Here is a 21,255-nt window from a genome sequence, read left to right as displayed (position 1 = left end):
GATAGATGAATGTCCAAAAAAGTATCCTTACTGAGAATCGTTGGCCAATGCCAAGGTGCTGGTTGAAGTGATAACTACGATACAAGCAAATTTCAGCCGCCTGCTGCTGCTGCTGCTTCGTGCGGCTCGCCTGACGTCTGCTAGATCCGCGTCCGAAGGCGTCGCGGAAATCGAGCTTAACTTTATTTTATTATGGGACAGGTTGGTAGTAAAGGGGTGACTAGAGAAGAATCTTTATTACGGCGCTGGCTAATTCCAAAGCGCCCTGAGCTGCGGCATCGATGCGAAACCAGCTAGGCTTAGCGATGAGCACGGCAGCCGGGAAGCAGCGCAGTTCGTCGCACTGGCGCTCCCGCAGGCGGCGTCGGTGACGAAAGCGCGGATGTTGCGCAGGCATGCTGTCGTTGCTCGAATATAGCAGGCGGCCTTTCTGATAGCATGGCTGTTTTGTCTTTTTTGTTGTGAACGTGAAGTAAACCGAGCCTGCTCGCCGGCAGGCCAGCCTGGATCCCGTCCGCCGCCGTAATAAAAATCAGCTTAAGATTGTTTTTGACGTAAGCAGTAAACGCTGAGACAGAGAAATGTGCCAAATGTATCCTTCCTGAGGATCGTTGATCAACACCGAGTTGCTGGCAAAAGCAACAACTCATACGAGCAAAATTTCTCGCCAGAATCGCCTCGCAAGCTGCCGCTGGCCCGCCGTTTCGGTCCGGCTCGCCTGTCGCCCGCAGCGGTCCGCTGGCTCCGCAGCCGAAGGTGTCGCGGAAATTGACCATAATTTTAGTTTATGGTGAGATTATACTGTTAACAGCAAAGGGATATTAAGAGATATTATAGCGCAGGTTACTCGCGAAGCGGCGTGTGCTGCGCCAGGCGGCAGCGCAGTTCGTCGAGGCGCGACCGCAGGCTGTGCCGTTGCCGAAATCCCGCTACTAGCGCAAGCATGCTTTGTCGCTGCTCGTGTATAGCAGGCGGTCTTTCTGATAATATGGCTATTTTGTCTTTTCTGGTGCGAACTTCAACACCAAGCCAAGCAGTAATCAGACCGCTGCGAGTGGCAAAGCGTACGTTTTTTGAGCTCGAGTGCTTGAGTCGAGCGGCGCAACGATGCTTGCTGCTCCGTGTGTCCCTGCTTGCAGTGGGGCTACAATTCGCAAGCAGCGACCGATGCAGCGCGCCGGCCGAGTTTTCGCACATGGGTCGCCTGCTTTTTACTTTTGTCGCGAGTGTCACACTGCTGAGTGCTTCTTATCAGCACCTCTGAATACAACGAAATGCTCTGTTCTCCTTTGCATTGTGGGTATAGCAGTAGCTTCGCATTTCAGAGGTTCCTAGTTCGAATCCGCGTGGTCGGGGATTTTTTCTTCTTTTTATTATTTTAGTTTTAAATAATCTCCCCCGTCTTGTTTACCCGCGAGCGACTGGATTTATTTTTCGAGCCATGCCTTTCTGACCCAGCAATAAGTGCTGCTCAGTACTAGGCTGCACTCAATCTAGGTTCATAATCACGAGTGTTAAGAGTTTGTTTTACTAAGGTGGGATTTATTTAAAAGAGTTAAAAGTAAAGCGTCCCAGCCCATGAATTTCGCATAGCAGGAAATGACAAAAGAAGAGTGAGAACGAGAAAGGGTCAAGTCGGCGGGAGGTCTCGCACGTTGTCTCGCTAGTGTGACATGGGAGTTGGCGAACCATCGGCCAACTGCCGTCTTGTGGGAGATGTGGCGCCGACGTCGACAGTCGACCGACTGTTTTCATCGGCGCAGTGTGACATAGAGCCAGACATCACGATGGCAAGGTTTTGGCAGACCGAATCGGGCGACTGTTGGCCTGTCTTTTGCATAGTTGTCATTTTAATATGTAAACACCCCCCCCCCCCCCCCCCAACTACCTACAGCCAGCTGACTGCTAATGCAAAAGACATGCTTATCTATTCAATATATAAGTTGTGTGTGTGTGTGTGTGTGCCTGAATTGTGTATGCATTAAAAATTCACATTTTAGCACACTGCTGTCAAACGCAAAATGCACATGAGAAATTATGACTTTTCAAGTTGTTTGGAATAGCTTGGTAAAATCAGTTCTAATTAAAGCAGTTCTACATTTTACAGAACACTGACAATGTAACAATAGTGACTTATTTTGTTGTTTTTCAGTCCATTATTAAAGCCAAAATAGAAATAGCACTGTGTGGCTGCAAAGGGGCTTAGACATGCATCACTTGGCTGTAGTGCAAGGTGCTTTGTTCTCCATAGAGACTGCGCGCCATCAGGTCGTCCTTTAGCATATCTTCATGAGCTGATATCGCCGTTGCACAAGTCAGACTACAGCACTGAAAACAAGTATGGGAAGTTCTGCTGAAGGACATGTCATTGTTGCCATGTACAAAATTAGCTGGTATATACTCTGTGCAACTCCAAAGCATTCTCAAATGTCGCTGTGAGTGGAAAACAATCTGGGTGCCTTTGTATTGCATAAAAGTCTACACATGTCTTTCTATTACTATAAACATAATGAGATGTGGGAGCCAGTAAAGTGGATTACAGGTAGAGGAAATACAAGAACCAATTTGGAGGGTTTACACTGCAATGGCTCCTGGCTTAGGCTGGGAAAGAATACTTTGTACAGTCAGGGAAACAGGATACAATGACCCTATAATCTGCTTATCTCGAGCAAACACCAACAACTCAAGCAGAATTTGTAAACTTGGATTTCCAGTATGAGGTCTATGATGTTGCACAATAAAATGAAATAGAAATTGAGCCATTTAAGTATGTGACAGGCATATAAGTGTACGTTCTCTGATATAACTTTAAAGCAATGTTTAAGAGTTATTTTCACTCATTAGTAAAATGTAGACTTATTGAATGTAAAGGTGACCAGTTCACAATCCAGCTAGCAAAATTTACCATCGCTTACTGTTAACTCATGTATATACCACTCAACATGTGTTGAATTTTAGAGTGTGCTATTAGTTTCCGACTATCAACATTTTGAGCAAAATATACCTATTTCACTGCCAGTCTGGTTTTCAATTAATTGAGGCATGGATAGGCATTAGAAACTTGGAAAAGACAAATTTGAAGTTAGGCCAAAGAAAGCAAAAAAAAAAACCCAGAAAAGCAGTGATGACTTTTGTCTTTACTGGTGTCTCTTTGCTGCAAATTGAAGTTGACAGCTTTTGTGTTCAAGATGAACCAACAGCCCTGTTAACACTATACTGAATATATAAAAGTCACATGCATAAACATGCATTCGTATCATTCTCACTGAGCCATGTTATGAAGGCGGTGTGTAGCTTAGCTGAAGAGACGATAAGACAGAGAAACCAAAAAAAAAACCTGACACGGATAGGCACAATAATGCATGCTTAGCTTTTGAGTGCACAGGTTGTTGGCTAGACCTAGCTTGTGCACAGTGTGAAAGTTAGCGTAAATGCAACTGTATGCCGTCCGACAAAACTATTGTGTAAATGTTCCCCAATATTACTTGAAATAGATTGTGAGAAAAGTTCTTACGCGTAAGAGAACATTCCATTGGCTTGCCGAGCTGAGCAAGCGACTAAGCACTTCATTAGAACAATTTATTTTGACATTTATTATACCTAAACAGTACTAAATGACAATATTTGAGTAGTCAGCTTTGTGTAGAAGTAATCAACCATTAGCATCCAAGCACAGCCATACGGCTACAAAGGAAAGCTTTGTAGCTCTTCTTTGTGGCCTTATGGCTGCACTTGGGTGGACATTAATGAGTATTTACTCCCTTATTACAAATATTGTCTGCCTTGAGGGAATTACTTTAATTAGTGGACGAGCATCATCATTTATTGCGTGTATTTCTGCAGTGACTAGCTCAAGGGACAAGAGGTTAGTAAGCCTTGTGAGGTGGAAGGCCATTCCAGCCTTTAGTGGCAAAAACAAAAATAAATCTTGAAATGCAGTGGCGTGAGCTAACTAGGCACAACAGTACTAGTGCGGCTAGTGCAGAAGGAAACATGAGTCTGAACAGATTAGTTGTTTATGTGACGGTAAAGAGTGAAAAAAAAAAACCTGCAGTTTCTGCACGACATGAAGAAATTTGAAGATTCACCTTTGGTGCTGTGAAATTGGAGCTTCAACAATAGTCTGAGAAAATAAAACAAGGGCTCAGGTCTGAACTCATTCTAGGATTTTAGTTAAGTTCGGTTTGTGCCATGCACCATTAGAACGCCCAAGGTGATGCTACACAGAGGATCTGAACGCAAGTAACTTGGAAGACGGCAATGCTAAGTACATGTTATGGTGTAAATATCCTAGGCTGTGGGGGGGCATACAAGCATTATGAGGTGAGACCATGCGAGCCATGTGAATGGCTGAGTGTTTCAACCAGTATCCAGTGAATATACCTTTCTCCGTAAGGCCTTATAAGTAGGCAAAATGTAGTTTTGCTTACAATAAAAAAAAATATGAGTGCATTCTTAGTAACATTAGCAAACAGGCCATTCTAGAGCATGCAAAATGTTGTTTTGGAGAACTAAAACATGGGTATTGATTGCAAGATGGCAGACCCCTTAATATAGCCATCAATGAAGGCATGTAACAAAACACTGAAAGGAAAGCCATAATGTAGGTAGTAAAAAGCTGAGGCTCAAGGGTAATGCCTTGGGGGACATCCAAGACTGCAGGAAAAGGCAGGATGCTTAAGAATTGGCAAGGGAAATCTGCCGACGGCTGGCTTGGATCCAGTTTAGAGCGATTGGATACAAGTTAAAGCACGACAAAAATGCCATACATAAATAAGCGAATCACATGCTTTTTCAAAGCCAAGAAGAAAAGCATCGAGGGGGATATTGCAGTCAAGGTGCACGTCGTGAAGAACAAGAGCAAGTTGGCTATTGCAGGAATGTTTTCTAAAAGCTTGCCAATTTGGATGAAACAACTTAATGGGCCAAAACAATCTAGCAGGGCAAGAGTACAAAATGTGTTTGGTGATTTGCAGCACATGCCAATGGCATAAATAGGGCCATAGGTGCTGGGAAATTATGGTTAAGAAACATAGAGGGGCCGAACTATGATGAGGCAGGAAGCTATCTGCACAGTATGCACTAGATATGCGTACACCGTGCTTCCTGTCCTGTTGACGTTTGCTACAAATTTCACAAAACTTGGTACGAGTGTACTGTCGGGTGAGCCGGCAGTAAGTTTGCATGTTGAAACTGCGCTAAGGGACGAGGACAACAGAGCAAGAATTGTTACTATGTGCAGTGGTGCTGTTTTCCGTCGACTTTGTTCCTAACATACCTTTACCAGCTCTACAGGGCACATTCTGCAGTTTTAAGTGGTGTCAGGTAAAGCCAATCGCTATTCTTCAACCAACAAACTACTGTGCCATACAACACATCCTTCTAATCAACTTTATAATTTGCAAGATAAATGTACTTCTTTAGTCCCGTATTCAAAATAACACAGATTAATTGCTTGTGTCATCATCAGAACTAAAAACATTAACCATACTTTCACATATACAGCCATTCCTCATTAGTATAGTCCTCGTTAATATGGACTCAAACTATTAGCGGTATTTCTGGGGAAAAAACTTTTTTCATTTTACTTACGCTTTGCTAACATAGAAACTTGCTGATCATAGTGGACAGAGTGAAAATGCGTACGGCCCATTGTCGCATGTGTTCTTGTCCCATTAATGTGCAGAGGGGAAAGACTTAAAACTTTGGATTTGAGCAGATAAATCGAACGCTGCCTGAATCATATACCTTTCTTGCACACTGGAATTGCCATCACAATGCTTGCCCCACTGTCTGCACAGACTGTTATGCTAACCCGTGGACTGCCAGGCACACTGATTTCTAACCAGCTCATACACTTTCTGGTTGCCAAAGAGCTTCTCTTTCTAGTGTAAAAATCGCTGTCAGGGCTCGGCGACTCACATCCTGGTTTGGATTGCTCATTGCACAAAATGAACCAACCTGCTTAAAATTAAAACAACAGAATCGCTTGCTTATAGTATAACCTCACATATGCCTCCCCGCAGCCCGCAATGCTAGGTTAGCACCTTTTATACTGAGTACACCGCAGAAGAAAAATGCAACACTCCTGATTCAGGCATGCTCAGCGGGCAAGAACAGAACTAGGCGCTGGTGCAAAGCGGGGAATCTGCCAATGCAAGCAGCAACAGCCATTTCATTCAAGTAAAGGAACCGGTTCAAATTAAATGTGGTCTTTGCCTTGGCAGGTCAACGGTTCCATTGATACTACAGGACTCCCAGAAACAGGGCAACGTCGGTATTGCAGAACCAACCACCATGCAACAATGCTTAGCACATTTCAAAGAACTGAAACAAGCCTTGTTATTGTAGCTTTGAATCTGGGCAGGAATGGTACTGTCATGACCACACAAATGTAAAAGGATAAGTGGGCCAGGAAACCTAGCCGATCACTGGGGAAGGTGCAAATATGCGTCAATATGTCAGCAAATAAATTTTTGTTAGTGTAAAATGTAAGGAGGATTAAGGAAATCTGGGAAGCGTTCTACACTGTCGATACACAGCTGATTGTGCTCGCCATCGCCGTCACTCAGCAGACAAGTAATCATGTCCGTAGCAAGCAGTCACAGGCAAATGAAGGTAGCAGGGTGCATATGCATTCTGACATCTCCTTCTCAAGGCTTCGAAATTGTGTTGTTAAACAAACTGGTGTGGCTGTCCCAGCGAGTGCTGCTGAATAACTACTTAACACCAGCAAAGCAGAGTTCACGAGCTGCTCTGCAACAATAGCATTGTGCACACATCCACTTTCGTACTGCTGATCTTCTGATCGAAAGGGACAGTGAGCAAAATCAGCAACAAACAGTGTCACGGTTCATGAGGCGCTTCAAGATCACCGAATTTTTCTGATTGCAGTGGAAACCAAGATTCCACTTCAACTTCACATTGCGAAGAATTTGACAAAGCAAAAAGAGAAAAAAAGCCATGGGAAAGATTTTCTTAATATATATATATATATATATATATATATATATATATATATATATATATATATATATATATATATTTTCATCAAGACTCGTTATGCCCAACTTGTTCTGTGGACAGTTTTTACCCCATAAGCTGCTGCCAGTTATTATTTTTTTGCGCAACAGAGTGGATGTACGTTGAAAAGTAGACTCATGAGTTAACACATATTAGAGATTCTACACTGTGACCTAGCCGTGATTTAAATGCGGCAATGATTCTTGTTTGTAATCGCGTAATACCATGTTGTCACAACCTAAACCGAAATGGCTAGAGGAAGTGTTCAGTCACCCATTCATCGCGCAAATATTTATTGCAGACGAATGTCTGCACAGCGGGCAGGAAATAAAAAGAAATGACGCCCTCGAAGATACACCTGCACTGCACACCCATGTTTTCACAAAAGTTACACAGTCGGCCGGCCACTCGTAACCCGAGCGCCCATAATCACAAAATGTATTGAATGGAGCACCAAGATGTAAAAGGATGGCGTCGTTGCTTTTGTCGCCGCAGAAAACAGTCCGACGGCCGTGCAGCCAAGATCGTACCACGTCGCACACACGGCAGTACTCGAGCACAGTGCCCGCACGAATCGCGGTCAAAATGGTAATGGATACGTAGCAGAAATAACGTCGTGTGGTAGCGATCACTGCAACCATCGCAACGAATGCGACTAGCTGCGTAACGCCACGATCATTTCAGCATTCGGAAAGCACGGCGTCCGTCGTGAGCTTTCGCAGGTGCACATTTCGCTGCCTTGACGTAAAAGCACTCGCTCCGATCGCAATCAAGTTCACTACGCGGACACTTGTCACTGTGCTACGCAGCTCATGCACGCACAAGAAATTGACCGTGAGCAGCTGTTACTCGCCGCTGTCCGTGATGATACTCGCAGGAATTACAAACGCTTGCAACAACCACAAACAGCTCCATATAAACACTTCGTGACACCGCCGCTGCACAGGTCTCGCATCGGTTTGAAGAGGCGCTCTGTCAACTCCGTCAGCGTAGATGATTACTGCTGAACGCGGCGAAGTTTGCAGTCGCTCTGAACACTGGTAATATCAAGATGTGTCCAATATAATATGCTTCGCGACATCGCTGCCACTGCCCAGGCCGCGCTCCCCAGTTCAGTCGATGGATGGCCATCTTGCCCCGGCAGGGCAGAACCGAGGCGGAGGGCGGAGGGGCTCGAGACGTCACGGGAAAAGCAGCCAATAGCTGCAATCCGGTCCCCGGCCGGATGCGCTCGTCCGCCAGAAAGTTGAAGTTGACCAACTTTCCATCCGTTCGCCGAACGAGGCGGATCCGCCTCGTTCGGCGAACGGATGGAAAGTTGGTCAACTTCAACTTTCTGGCGGACGAGCGCATCCGGCCGGGGACCGGATTGCAGCTATTGGCTGCTTTTCCCGTGACGTCTCGAGCCCCTCCGCCCTCCGCCTCGGTTCTGCCCTGCCGGGGCAAGATGGCCATCCATCGACTGAACTGGGGAGCGCGGCCTGGGCAGTGGCAGCGATGTCGCGAAGCATATTATATTGGACACATCTTGATATTACCAGTGTTCAGAGCGACTGCAAACTTCGCCGCGTTCAGCAGTAATCATCTACGCTGACGGAGTTGACAGAGCGCCTCTTCAAACCGATGCGAGACCTGTGCAGCGGCGGTGTCACGAAGTGTTTATATGGAGCTGTTTGTGGTTGTTGCAAGCGTTTGTAATTCCTGCGAGTATCATCACGGACAGCGGCGAGTAACAGCTGCTCACGGTCAATTTCTTGTGCGTGCATGAGCTGCATAGCAAAGTGACAAGTGTCCGCGTAGTGAACGTAATTGCGATCGGAGCGAGTGCTTTTACGTCAAGGCAGCGAAATGTGCACCTGCGAAAGCTCACGACGGACGCCGTGCTTTCCGAATGCTGAAATGATCGTGGCGTTACGCAGCTAGTCGCATTCGTTGCGATGGTTGCAGTGATCGCTTGTAACCCGAGCAACCTTCGAAGGTCCGCGCAGGGACGGTGGCAGGGCACTCGTGGTGACGTGGTTCAGAGAGGCTGGAGAGGGGCTCGAGGGTGCCGTGTTATATGGTGGATAGGCATATTGCCCCTATGCCCCTAAGCCTGCAGCATCGCTCTTCAAAAGATTAAATGAATCCACAAAACGCAGCGGTGATTGACAGCAACGCGTACCGAAGAGAGGGCAGAATGCGGACTGCAGGGACGGATAGAAACCATCGAAACGCTCGACAGATGTTTCTGCGGTCCAGTAGACGTTCGGCTCCCCTTGGCGCCCTCTCGGCCCGCACAGCGTGCTTGCACTCGCAGCGAGCCGGTACCGAATTCAGTGGGCGGACGGAAACGTTCGCTTCAGGTTTTAGCAGCTCTAGCTCATGTTCTCTGCCCGGAGCGCTACGTTGCATAGACGATGCTCCTGAGTTTTCCCAGAACGGGAGCTGAAAGCACTAGATGCCTAAAACGCCCCCGTGTGGTGCAATGCAAGTGCACGTTAAAGGACCCCGGATTGCCGAAAATAGTATGGTGCTTTCCATTGCAGCGTCTCCGATAGCCCAGGTTTAGCGTTCGGACATGAAACGCCGCATACCACAGCATTTAGTTCTTATGGGTTGAAAAGCCACCTCCTGCTACTCGTTCAGTCTTGAGGAGCTACGTACGTCGAGGCAAATTAAAATTTTTGTTTTGCCCACTTTGCACTTCTCAAGCCCTTCTGGGGACCCAATTAACTTCAGGTCTCCACAGCTGCCTTTCTTTCAGTTGACACAGTAGTTGCTTCAAGAAATAGCTAAGTTTGGTCCTCTTTCTTGTGCGTGATTTGGTGTAGAAAGCAGAATGATTTGACGCAGACAGTACTCTGATTGAAACGTATTGTCGCAAGACGTCAATGTAGTGACTTCTCTATTCACTACGGTGCAGTCGTAACTGCTTTGCCTTGATATAGATTCAGCACAGGAGCACGTTATTATCAAAACAACCAATGAGCCCACACATTCACGGCATAGGTATCATTCCGACAATTTTATTGGCCTTTGTAATAAAATCAATCACACATTTTTTTAGGCTGCAAGTTAACCAATTTTTTCTTTCCGCTGCAGGTATGCTCTCGGCTGCGAAAGATTTAAACCCTGCCTCAAAGTGAAATCCTAACGAGCGCATACTATTGGCACCATCAGCGTGTTTGTACCGCTTTCATAATTAGTTAAGCTTTATCACCATGAGGAATGTTTCAGTCGCGTCGATGCATCAGTAAAACGTGACTAAAATGCCGAACATGCATGTTACTGCTTCACATGTGCATGAGATATTGTCACAGGAACTACACTAGCATATTTTGTTCCGTAAAGCACATGCGATAGGGCTATATTTTATGTGTTTTTTTCATCTTTCTTCCTCACTTAGCCGGACATGCAGCACTGAGGTGAAGCCAGCTTTATATTTTTACAAGGCACACCCTCGCACCTCGACGGAACCACCAGGAGTATTAGAGCCACATGCACCCGTTCATGCAAACTTCTAAAATTCATGGGCGCAGGATGGGAGCATGTGTAATAGAAACTCCTAATTTGTCAGGTGTAAGGGTGTGTATGGAATTATGCTCCCTTTAAAGGTGTGAAATTTTTTATAGTGCACCGTATCGGCGCCGTGGCTGGTCACGTGGTTGGAGCAGCTGCCGGCGACTCGGCGCGCCGACGAAACCAAGTGGGTGGTGTGGGTGGTGGAGAGGAGGAGGGGGGAAAGAGTGAATCCACGTCCAGGGACGAAGATGAAGAAGGAACGCCCAGCGAAAAGGAGTGGCGAAAGACTGACTGCAGTTCGACTCAGCGAGTTCCACTCGGCCAGCTGTAGCTATCGCGTCACTCCAGGTTTAACCAGAGCTAAACCACAGCAGTTTTTTTGCGCTGCAGTGATTTTTTGTAAAATATGAAACAAGGCGCCCCATACACTCCATTGCTCAAGAATACAAGTTTCTGACAAACCCTTTAGTCGGATGAATACGTTCATCCTACGCGTAGTTTGCCGAGAACCGGAGCTAAGTGTATATCATGGAAGAAATAGGGTGGAATGCTGTCATCGCTGGTAATGTTTGTTTCCGAAAATTTGCCATTTTGCTGGGGATATTATGGCTAAAATCAGGCGCAACTTGAAGTTATACCGAATTCAGCGAATTTTAAAACAAAAACTGGGTCAGTTTTTTTTCCGAAATGACGGAATTTTCAAGCTGCAACAGAGAAAATAGCCGCAATAATGATTTTTTGGGTTTAAATTAGAGAATTTTCGGTCACAGCATATAAGACCCGTGATCATGGCTGAGATTTTAATTCGTCATCACTACGAGTGATACGAAATTGAGCATGAGACGCCTTTGGAATAAGTAATTAAATTTTGTGTGCGCTTTTAAAACGTGAGAAGGCCACGCACGTTTTAAACTGGTACGGATGCAGGAAAGAAGGTTTACAATGTTATGTCTTTAAAATATTCACGCGATAATGTTTAATATTTACACCTATACAAATGTATGCCTGCCAGTATCTCTATGTCATTTGCAGTGTTAGCAATCAAATTGAGTAAAATAATCAAATCCACGCAGGGTGTCGCATGCGTCACGGGATATTCACCGCCCTGCGCAGGCCGTTGTTCAAACCTACTCCATGTCTGCAGTGCAGGCAGGACAAACGAGGCTTAGTCGCACATGTGTCACCAAGTTACATGTCTAGTGGGTGGTATTCTGTGTTCACAGCAGTGGCGATTGTAAATTACGCGCGGGCTAACCAGAATTCGTTGCACGGCCGCACCGCAAATACTTAGATTGATGAAGTTCTCAAAATGGATATGGTCATTCATAATAGCTAGCTACAGATGTCTATTTAGAACTGTATTTATAACTCTGATAGTAAAAAAAAAATGAACTGAAAATTTATTTCGTCAGCTTGGTATTTAACATGATTCACCCTTCTCTGACGTCCATCCCAACTGGTGTTGCTCTGTATTGAAAACTATTCTTAAAATACATCAAAATACTTAAAAAAAACTATTGGCTAGCCTCGCTTCGCCAGCCCGTATATATTAGAAAAATGGGGTGTAGGTCTGATGATTGGCGCAAGACAGCTTTCCTTGCGAAACAGATAGAGTGGCACCTTGCACTGCAATTGGCGTAGATCCAAGCCGCATTTTTCGAACACCGCGGACTCGTCTCACGATCAGTGGACCCGGTGATTCTGCAAATACTAGCAAATGTTATTTTCGACGCAGTGAATTTAAGGTATGAGCTTACCAACTCGAAAGATGCTTTAATGTGCGACGCAAGAAGCACGCTTAGCAGCTACCAGCTGGATGAAGGTGGTACTGCTTGCACACACTGGAAGATTCGAAATGGGCGTCAAGCGACCCTGCCAATCGCGGAAATGGTGAGTATCTGCCGGCGTTGGTACAACTCATCTCTGCCCGGAGCCGTTGAGGAGCAAACAGAAATGAGGGCTCACCGCCGCAGTGGCCTAGAGGTTTTCAGGTTCCACACTGTAAGCGGAAATGCGTGGAGTTCGATCGCCAGTACGCGATCGTCAGTACACCGCTTTGCAATGGGAACAAGCTGTCCCTTGGCCTGCGTTCTGCGGGGCTTTGAAAATGGAAAGGAGGATTAATATATGCGTTCTCCGCTCGATCGTGCGTGGCTGGCAGGCAGGCCGCCTCGCAACCCAGTGATCGCGACCGCAACCGCGTGCAAGCCCTACGCTTGAGAACAAAGGAATGCGACAGTGTGGGGACACAGGAGCAGATGTGCATGAACAATAAACACCAGCTAGCGATAAACAAAGACATGTTCGTGGAAAATCTTACTCTACAGAATCAAGGAGGCTTTACTCACCAGCTCTCCACGATGCTGGCACTGCAGCCAGAGCTGGGCGGCGCCGATGCAACGACGTCGGACGGAGGGAGCTCACGAGATTTGCGGCTGCGTTCTGCGGACGAACATTGGTGCCGGGCGCAGTCGTCCGCGCGCTTCGAGTTGCGCGGGCAACAGACAGATCGCCTTACAGCTGCTTCCGGCGTGGTACCTGTACTGTACGCGACGTCCGCTTCGGAGGCCCTCCGTTGCTAGCTGCCGTAGCTAAGCGAAGGACGCGGGTTCTTTGGGAGGGTTGTGCGAGGAAGCTCAACTACGGGGGACAGGTTTACTGAATGAAACAAGCCATTCGCCTCTACAGAGACGCAAAGCCAATTCTGATCTTTTCTTTGCTAGCATCACCATCACTCATAGAAGCCCTGCAGTTCACATTCTTCATGACTTACCTCATCATGACATGGTACCTTTAACTGTGAAACTTGGCGAAGTTTCTCAACCAAAAAGCACGTACCGCTCGTTCCGGGTTTCAGACGCGTTGATGATGTTGGCATCTTGATCGCACTTATGGGGTCACTCTGCGTCCAGCCGGCCGGGAAGGCGAGCTTCCGTGCAAGCTACACGCAGGCGTTATTTAAGCACGCAACACGTTTCCCCAACCCGTGGCGCAGAGTCGCAGCCACGGCAGGTCCGGACGAAATAGGCAACGGCAGGGCACGCTAGGAAATAGTTTATTATCCTAACGCGAGGTAAAGCACACTGCGGAAGAATGTTCTATCCGTAAAATAGATGTTCAGTAGCTCACCAAGTCGTTGACGTCGACCGGCGTTGGTGTTCGGGGGCCGGCGGGCAGCGGAAGGGGTCCGTGGGGCAGTTAGGTCAGGTCCGGCGGCGAGAGAGAGCTTCCCGCCGCGCGATCACGCCTTTTATCCCCTCGGTCATTGCCTCCCTCGCAGCAAATCGTTACCGTCAAGCTTAGGCGTGCTACCCTCTCCGCAGATGGCAGCGCGCTGCTGTGACGTCACGTCAGTGCTGGGGCGGAAATGAGCAGAGTCGCGGGGTTGCCTTCTCTCCACATTCCTGGTGGCCAGCGCGCCCGTGTAGGTCACGGTCGCCGCTGGCGCGGGGGACGAGGAGGGGATACCAGTGTATCCCACATCCTCCCCTCCTTAAGAAGCCTCCCGAACACAGAAACAGGGGCAACATTACTTGATCTCCGCCATCCTGGGATCGAAGTTCGCGCCACGCCCCCGCCGATCAGCTGCTTCGCTCCGAGGGCTTGGCCTCCCGCACGATGACGCTTGGAATCTTGCTCCCTCTCACGGTCTTCCGAGTGCGCGCGGCTGCGCCGTTCCGGCGAATTCGGTCGACCGCCTCCTTGGCGCCGGCTGGGATGGCTTGGAGGCCAGGTCCATGGCTGCGCCCCTGAGGTACTGGGTCAGGTGGCTTCAGGGGCCAGGGCTGCGGCGCTTTATGGTTGAGGCCGCGGTTGGGCTGCCCTGGCATACCTGGTCAGCAGGTGAGGACCCAGGGTTGCGGTGGTAATGGGGCCCCGCAGGCGGTGGCGCACAGTCGACGGGTGGGCAGCTCCGATGCGTTGTGGCAGGTAGCCGGGGTGGCCAGGGTGGCAACTGCAGGTCGCGGGCGGGGCGTAGCGTCGAGCCTTGGGCGCGGCGCGTTGCCGAAGCTGGATGGTGGCTGGTAGTGGAACGGTGTCGTTCCGATGTGCCCTGCTTCTTTTCCATCTGCGCTGGAAAAGGTCAACACAGATGTAGCCAGCTCCCGCAGCGCGTGCTGCGTGGCTGTTCGACCCTCACGAGAGTCGTGAGGGTTAATGCAAGTCAGTCTTGCGTGACACTGATCGGCATGAGCGGCCCGTACGTTCATGCATCTAACGAGACTGCCTGCCGGCTCGCGCCCTCGCTCTAGGCTGCGCAGGCAGATTCTGTTTCTGCCTAGGGCGCAAGTTACAGCGGGACGCGGGGTTCGCCGGCTGATCGCAGATCTCGTTATCCGACTGCGGCGCGGGTCGGGCTGTGTCCTCTACCCACTCATCTCGCTGCACGTAACGTTTCAGGTCGCATACGTGCACCGGTCCGCCTGTCGGTTTCGACCGCAAGTCCTCGAGCCTGTAAACGAGCGAGGAAAGTTTCTCTCGCACGCGGAACGGCCCGATCCATTTCGGCGCCAACGAGGCCGCAAACTGTTTGCTAGCGTCGCTGAGAACGTGCTGGCGTCGAAGCACCAGATCGCCCACTTCGTAGTGAACATCCCGGTGCGAGCGGTCGTACTGTGCTTTCTGCTGCGCCCTAGCGGTGCTCAGGTTGCGGCGAGCCTTGCGTAAGGCCTCCGTCATCTTAGCGCGCAGCTGCGTCGCGTACTCAGCTCGTGCTGACGAAGCGACTGGCGTCTTTCTGCTGTCCGATAGAATCCGGTCCATCGGATTTAGCAGCTCTCTACCCAGATTGAGAGAACACGGCGCATACCCAGTCGAGCGGTTAACGGTCGAACGCAAAGCAAACGCGATCTCCGGCAGATAGGAGTCCCAATCTTTGTGCCTCTCAGAGTACGCGACAAGCAAGTGCTTAACGTTGCGATTGACTCGTTCCGTGGGGTTCGACTGAGCATGATAGGTGGTCGTTTTCTTGTGCTTAATGCCGAGTGCAGCGCACGAATCAACGAACACCTTCGCAGTGAAGTAGGACGCGTTGTCCGTTATCAGCTGCTCTGGGAAACCGAACCTGGTGAATACGTCCATCAGCTTCTCCATGATCACTCGTGCCGTCAGCTTTCTAAGGGGGAAAAGTTCAACCCACTTGCTGAAGTAATCCGTGGCCACCAGCAAGAACTTGTTCCTACTCGGTGTCATAGGATACGGTCCCATGATGTCGCACGCCGCGATTTGCCAGGGAGTCTGGCTGTTAATCGGGTGCATGAGGCCGGGTGGTCGTCCGCCTCGGGGCTTCACACTTTGGCACACGTGGCACGAGCGGGCGTAGCGTATTACGTCCCTTTTCATGCCAAGCCAGGTAGCAAAGCGACACAACTTAGTGTAAGTCTTGGGGCCGCTTGGGGCCGCGTGCCCAGCGATGCACGAGTCGTGAAAGTAGCGTAACAGTGCTGCTCTCAATACTCGCGGTATCACCACCTTGAACGCCTCGTTTGTGTCGTTCTCGGAGGTGATATACCTCAGCAGGACGCCGTCGGAATCCAGCAGATACGAATCCATCGCGCTCAAAGCACTACCAGCTGTTTCCCAGCGCTCCGCACCGACAGCAAAACCAGCTGTCTCCTTGTGCGCGGCGGCCCTGCCGCCCGGCTCCCGGAGCCCGTCGAACACCTTTCGACAAAACGGATCCTTCTGCTGAGCTTCGAGCAGCTCCTTTCTGCTGAACACGATCCCCACGGAACTCGCGTAGTCCACGTGGTTCACGCTCTCGCCCTGGATCAACGGTTGGTCCGCGTTCCTTACATGGGCTACGGCTCGGGTCAGTCCCTCGCTCTCCCCGGCTGTCGGGCGGTCGGTCGCGTGACCTTCCTCGCACTGGACAGGCGCTCGCGAGAGTGCGTCAGCCACAGCGTTGTTTTTCCCTTTGCGGTAGCGCACGGTGAAGTCGTACCGCTGCAGCAACAGGGACCAACGCGCTAGGCGGCCGCTCGGCTCGCTGAGTCGTCTCAGCCAGGTGAGCGCCATGTGATCCGTCTCGATCACAAATGTCACCCCATCGACGTAGTAGTCGAACTTACGCAGAGCAAAAACTATCGCGAGACATTCCTTCTCTGTCACCGAGTAGTTTCTCTCTGCCGGCGTCAACGAACGGCTCGCGAAAGCTACCGGACGGAGAAAGCCTTCATGCTCCTGAAGCAACACTGCTCCTAAGCCCAGGTCGCTTGCGTCGGTTTGAATCACAAACTCCCTGTTTAGGTCGGGTAGCTGCAACTCAGCCGTGTCAGCGAGCACTTTGGTGAGGTTGCGCAGTGCATCCTCTTGCTCGTGACCCCAACTCCAGCGCTCGCCTTTCTTCAAAAGCTTTGTCAAAGGCGCCTGCAGCGCTGCGCACTCTGGGATGAACTGGCGATAAAAGTTCGCCATTCCCAGGAAGCGCCTGAGTCCGGCTATATCTGTGGGCGACGGAAACTTAAGCAAAGCCTCAAGCTTATCGTCGCACGGCAGAATGCGGCCTCTGTCGATCGTGAACCCCAACAGTGTTATTCGGGTCGCGGCGATCTGTGCCTTCTTCGGGTTCAAAGTGATTCCCGCGGACCTCAGCCTCTCTAGGACGTCCCTCAAGTGGCGCAGGTGTTCCTCGAACGTTTTCGAGTACACCACGATGTCGTCTAGGTACGCGAGCGCATGTTGCCACTTCGCATCTCCCAGAACACGGTCCATTAGGCGCTGATAAGTAGCGGGTGCTCCTACCAAACCAAAAGACATTCTCTTGAACTGGAAAAGGCCTCTGTGACAAGTGAAAGCAGTTTTCTCCTTGTCCCGCTCATTCATTTCAACCTGAAAGTATCCGCGGCTAGCGTCGAGCGTTGTGAAGTACTTCGCCCCACCTAGGTTGGACACTAGGGAAGAAATGGTGGGTAGAGGGTAGGCGTCTTTCCTCGTAACCTCATTCAGCTTGCGGTAGTCCACGCAAAGTCGATATGTATCGTCTTTCTTTGGAACCAAGACTACCGGGAAGCCCCAAGGGCTGTTAGACCTCTCAACAACGCCAGTGTCGATAAGTTCGTCTAAGGCGCTGTCCAGTGCTTTTCTCTTGGCCAAGCTAATTGGTCTAGGATTGCACTTCCAAGGCAGTGCGTCACCCGTGTCTATTCGGTGCCTGACTAGGGTAGTGAGGCCCGGGCGGTCAGTGAATGTCGCGTTGTACTCGTAGAGGAGCGATGACAAACGTGCCTTCTCCCTCTCCGTCACGCTGTTCACTTCCGACAACAAGGGGTGCGCTGACCTTCCCTGCGCGGCAGAGCAGCTTTCTACCGCGGCAACCTTCTCTCTGCCCTCTCCCTCAGCGGCGATGGTCCGCTCGCCTCCTGGATCTCGGGCTGGCGCGGTGGATTTGTCACGGTCTCCCCCCGCTCGCGCCGCGTTCGGAGTCTGAATGGTGTGCGACGCCGCGGGCGCTTTCGCGAAAGGCTTCAAGGCGCCTGACGTGCGCTCCCTGTAGCCTCCGCTGCTGATGTCTATCACAATACCTGTCTTGGCTAGGAAGTCTCGTCCAAGAATTACAGGAACGGATAAACAGGGAAGATGAACGAGGCGTTGTCGCCGCACGCGTCTTTCCCAGCGAACCACTATCCTAGCTGCACCGCTTGATTGCGCTGTGCCGCTCGCGAGGCGAAAAGTGGTATCGCACTCTCTCAGCCGGATTTTGTTCTCGCGGAGATGGTTTAACACCTCGTCACCGAACAAAGAAGCGCTTGCTCCTGTATCTAGTAACGCGGTGAATTTCTTTCGAGCTATTGTTAGCTCAATGAACGGCGCTGACAGGTCAACAGAATTTCCTACGCGACATGCCAAAGGCGCTAGCAAACCGGGGTTTTCTGTGCACGCCGCGCGGAATCGAAGGTCGATCACCGGCGGCTTTGGCCGTTTCCCGACCGTGTTTGGTCACGGGCGGGAGGGCGGCCACACTCGCGGGCGAAGTGTCCCGGCTGGTCGCACCGGTAGCAACGGTTGCCCGGGCCCCGACGGGCTGGGCGCTGGTCGCCCCGTTCCGGTCGGTCATCTCGAACTCGCGGCGCGGATGGTGGGGGCCGCGTGTCGGCCTCGCGATCTCGCCTCGGTTCATTCCGCTCTGAGGCAGCGTGTGCTGTTCGCAACGCGTAGCTGAATGGGTCCAAAGCGCGGTCGGTCAACTCCCAACCCCTTGGGACACGCTCGTCAGCAAACTGTGCTGCCGCTTCAGTTCTAGATGGACTGCGCGCTGAGCTGCCATTCCACGCGCAGCGCGGCTCAAGTGACAGCGATGCGGGTGGGGGCGGCCGATACGCTCGCGCAGAGAGGATGTCTCCCTGAATGCGCTTCGCCTCAGCTGCCAGCTCATCCAAATCTCTGAACCTGACTCCTCTCAGGTAAGCCGTGAAAGTCGGGTGCGCTTGTCTCGTGACACGCTCAACTTTCTCCGTGTTCGTGGCGCGAGGGTCAGCGAGGCGATAAAGTTCGTCCATCGCTCGGACGTACTCTAACAGAGACTCGTCGGGGTGCTGGGTTCGGAGCTCCAGCTCTCTCCTCAAACGCCACTCATAGTTTGCGGGAAGGAATTCGTCGCGGAAGCTTGCGCAAAACTCCTCCATTGTCCTCGCTCGGTTGCCGGCTAGTCGGTACCAGCGGGCCGCTTGCTCCGTCAAAGAAACAGGCACAACACGCGCGAGCATTTCGGCGTCTGCGATTCCTGTCACTTGCTGATAATGCAGCAGACGGTCGAGGTACTCATTTGCTCCCGCAATGTCGTGGTACCCCGTGTAGGTAGGCAAGTCTATCCTAACACGTGGTGACTGGGCCGGGGCTTGCAAATTGTTTTGCAAAATACCCGCTAGACTCTGCATAACCTGCATTGCGTTCTGCAAGAGCACCTCGGATGATTGCGGACTAACACCCCCGGAGTTGGGCGCAGCCGCTGATGGCGTCGAATGATGAGGCCTAGGTGCCTCATTGTTCGCGCCGCGGAGCGGCGAGGCGCCCGATGTGGAGCCCCCCATGCCAGGCCTAAGTCCTACCAACGCGTCAGGGGATGTTACTCGGCTATTCCGCGTGGAACGCCCAAGATTCACAAATTCAAACCCTTCCAACGGCGCGTCAAGTAGGGAGCCCTGGTTATGTGCCGCTGGCTCTGACAGCATAAACAAAGACTGCAAGTCACTCCTGTCGGCTGCCATCCTTTGTTAGGGCGACGGTAGTCGTTCGCTCCAACAAAGGTCACTGCTCGATTGCCTAGTTCGCCCCACGTTCGGGCGCCAAGATATGGGGTCACTCTGCGTCCAGCCGGCCGGGAAGGCGAGCTTCCGTGCAAGCTACACGCAGGCGTTATTTAAGCACGCAACACGTTTCCCCAACCCGTGGCGCAGAGTCGCAGCCACGGCAGGTCCGGACGAAATAGGCAACGGCAGGGCACGCTAGGAAATAGTTTATTATCCTAACGCGAGGTAAAGCACACTGCGGAAGAATGTTCTATCCGTAAAATAGATGTTCAGTAGCTCACCAAGTCGTTGACGTCGACCGGCGTTGGTGTTCGGGGGCCGGCGGGCAGCGGAAGGGGTCCGTGGGGCAGTTAGGTCAGGTCCGGCGGCGAGAGAGAGCTTCCCGCCGCGCGATCACGCCTTTTATCCCCTCGGTCATTGCCTCCCTCGCAGCAAATCGTTACCGTCAAGCTTAGGCGTGCTACCCTCTCCGCAGATGGCAGCGCGCTGCCGTGACGTCACGTCAGTGCCGGGGCGGAAATGAGCAGAGTCGCGGGGGTGCCTTCTCTCCACATTCCTGGTGGCCAGCGCGCCCGTGTAGGTCACGGTCGCCGCTGGCGCGGGGGACGAGGAGGGGATACCAGTGTATCCCACACACTCTATAGCAAATTTTCTGATTTTGTTTTTCTGCACCACTCAGACGAAAGTTCTGTCCACGACTTGACTTGTGGCGACTCTTAAAATACTGCACTAAAATGTATTGGTGACCTTGTTCTGTCGAAGGTGAAACGAATAAGAAAACCTAATCCTTGGATTACGAAAGCTTTCATAACCTACACTTAAGCGAACTTCTAAAGAAATAAGAAAACGGTTGTGTCTATGTCCCTCAGTGGAGAGCGTATTTAAGTTTCGAGGTACCAGTGTCAAAGTCAAAGTCAAATTTATTTCAGAGACAAAGAAAGGGGGCGACGGAAAAAAGCTGCACATGCGCAGCTTGACGAAGCCCGGCCCTCTTGGGTACAGTTCAGCAGCATTCAAAAATATACAAAGAACACTCAACGCGGCAACAAGTATTGCACGGGATATATACATATAGACTGCAACGTCGGGGTTTTATACATGAGATGCAAAAAGTAAGCGGCTAACAATACAACGCACGCGATACTGGGCGTTGTTACTACAATATGTAAGCAAGAAATGACGTTAGCTGTACAGTATAAACAAAAAGGAAAGGGACATCAATCAGATATAACGCAGCGAAAGATAAGAAATGAAAGGAGAGACAACGGTGCGGAAACTAACAGAAAGCGAATGCATTACGATCTAATTTTGTGGAAAGTGAGCGTGTAGGTTCTGTGTTTGCACCGACACCAACGCGACTAAAAGCGTTCAGGAGGACGGCGATGTGAAACGATAAACATTGATTGCCATATGTTGTGCGGCAGAAACGTTCGAGCCATGAATTATTTTGCCTAGTGTTGTGGCTATGACGGCGCGTGGC

The 21,255-nt window shown here is 50.5% G+C and overlaps 1 protein-coding gene across 1 annotated transcript in view; it reads right to left on the bottom strand.

The window, feature by feature from the left end:
* Positions 1–21,255, bottom strand: part of LOC144102633 (uncharacterized) — a 70,458-nt gene that overhangs the window by 37,594 nt on the left and 11,609 nt on the right. Inside the window, exon 3 of the mRNA XM_077635853.1 lies at positions 12,876–13,009. Within this exon, the coding sequence (XP_077491979.1) occupies positions 12,876–13,009 (134 nt within the window). The remainder of the gene's footprint in view (positions 1–12,875; positions 13,010–21,255) is intronic.

The sequence above is a fragment of the Amblyomma americanum genome, chromosome 8, assembly GCF_052857255.1.
Source record: "Amblyomma americanum isolate KBUSLIRL-KWMA chromosome 8, ASM5285725v1, whole genome shotgun sequence".
In the NCBI taxonomy this organism is placed as follows: domain Eukaryota; kingdom Metazoa; phylum Arthropoda; class Arachnida; order Ixodida; family Ixodidae; genus Amblyomma; species Amblyomma americanum.
Note: the sequence above shows the minus strand (reverse complement) of the source record. Positions and strands in the feature narration are given on the sequence as shown.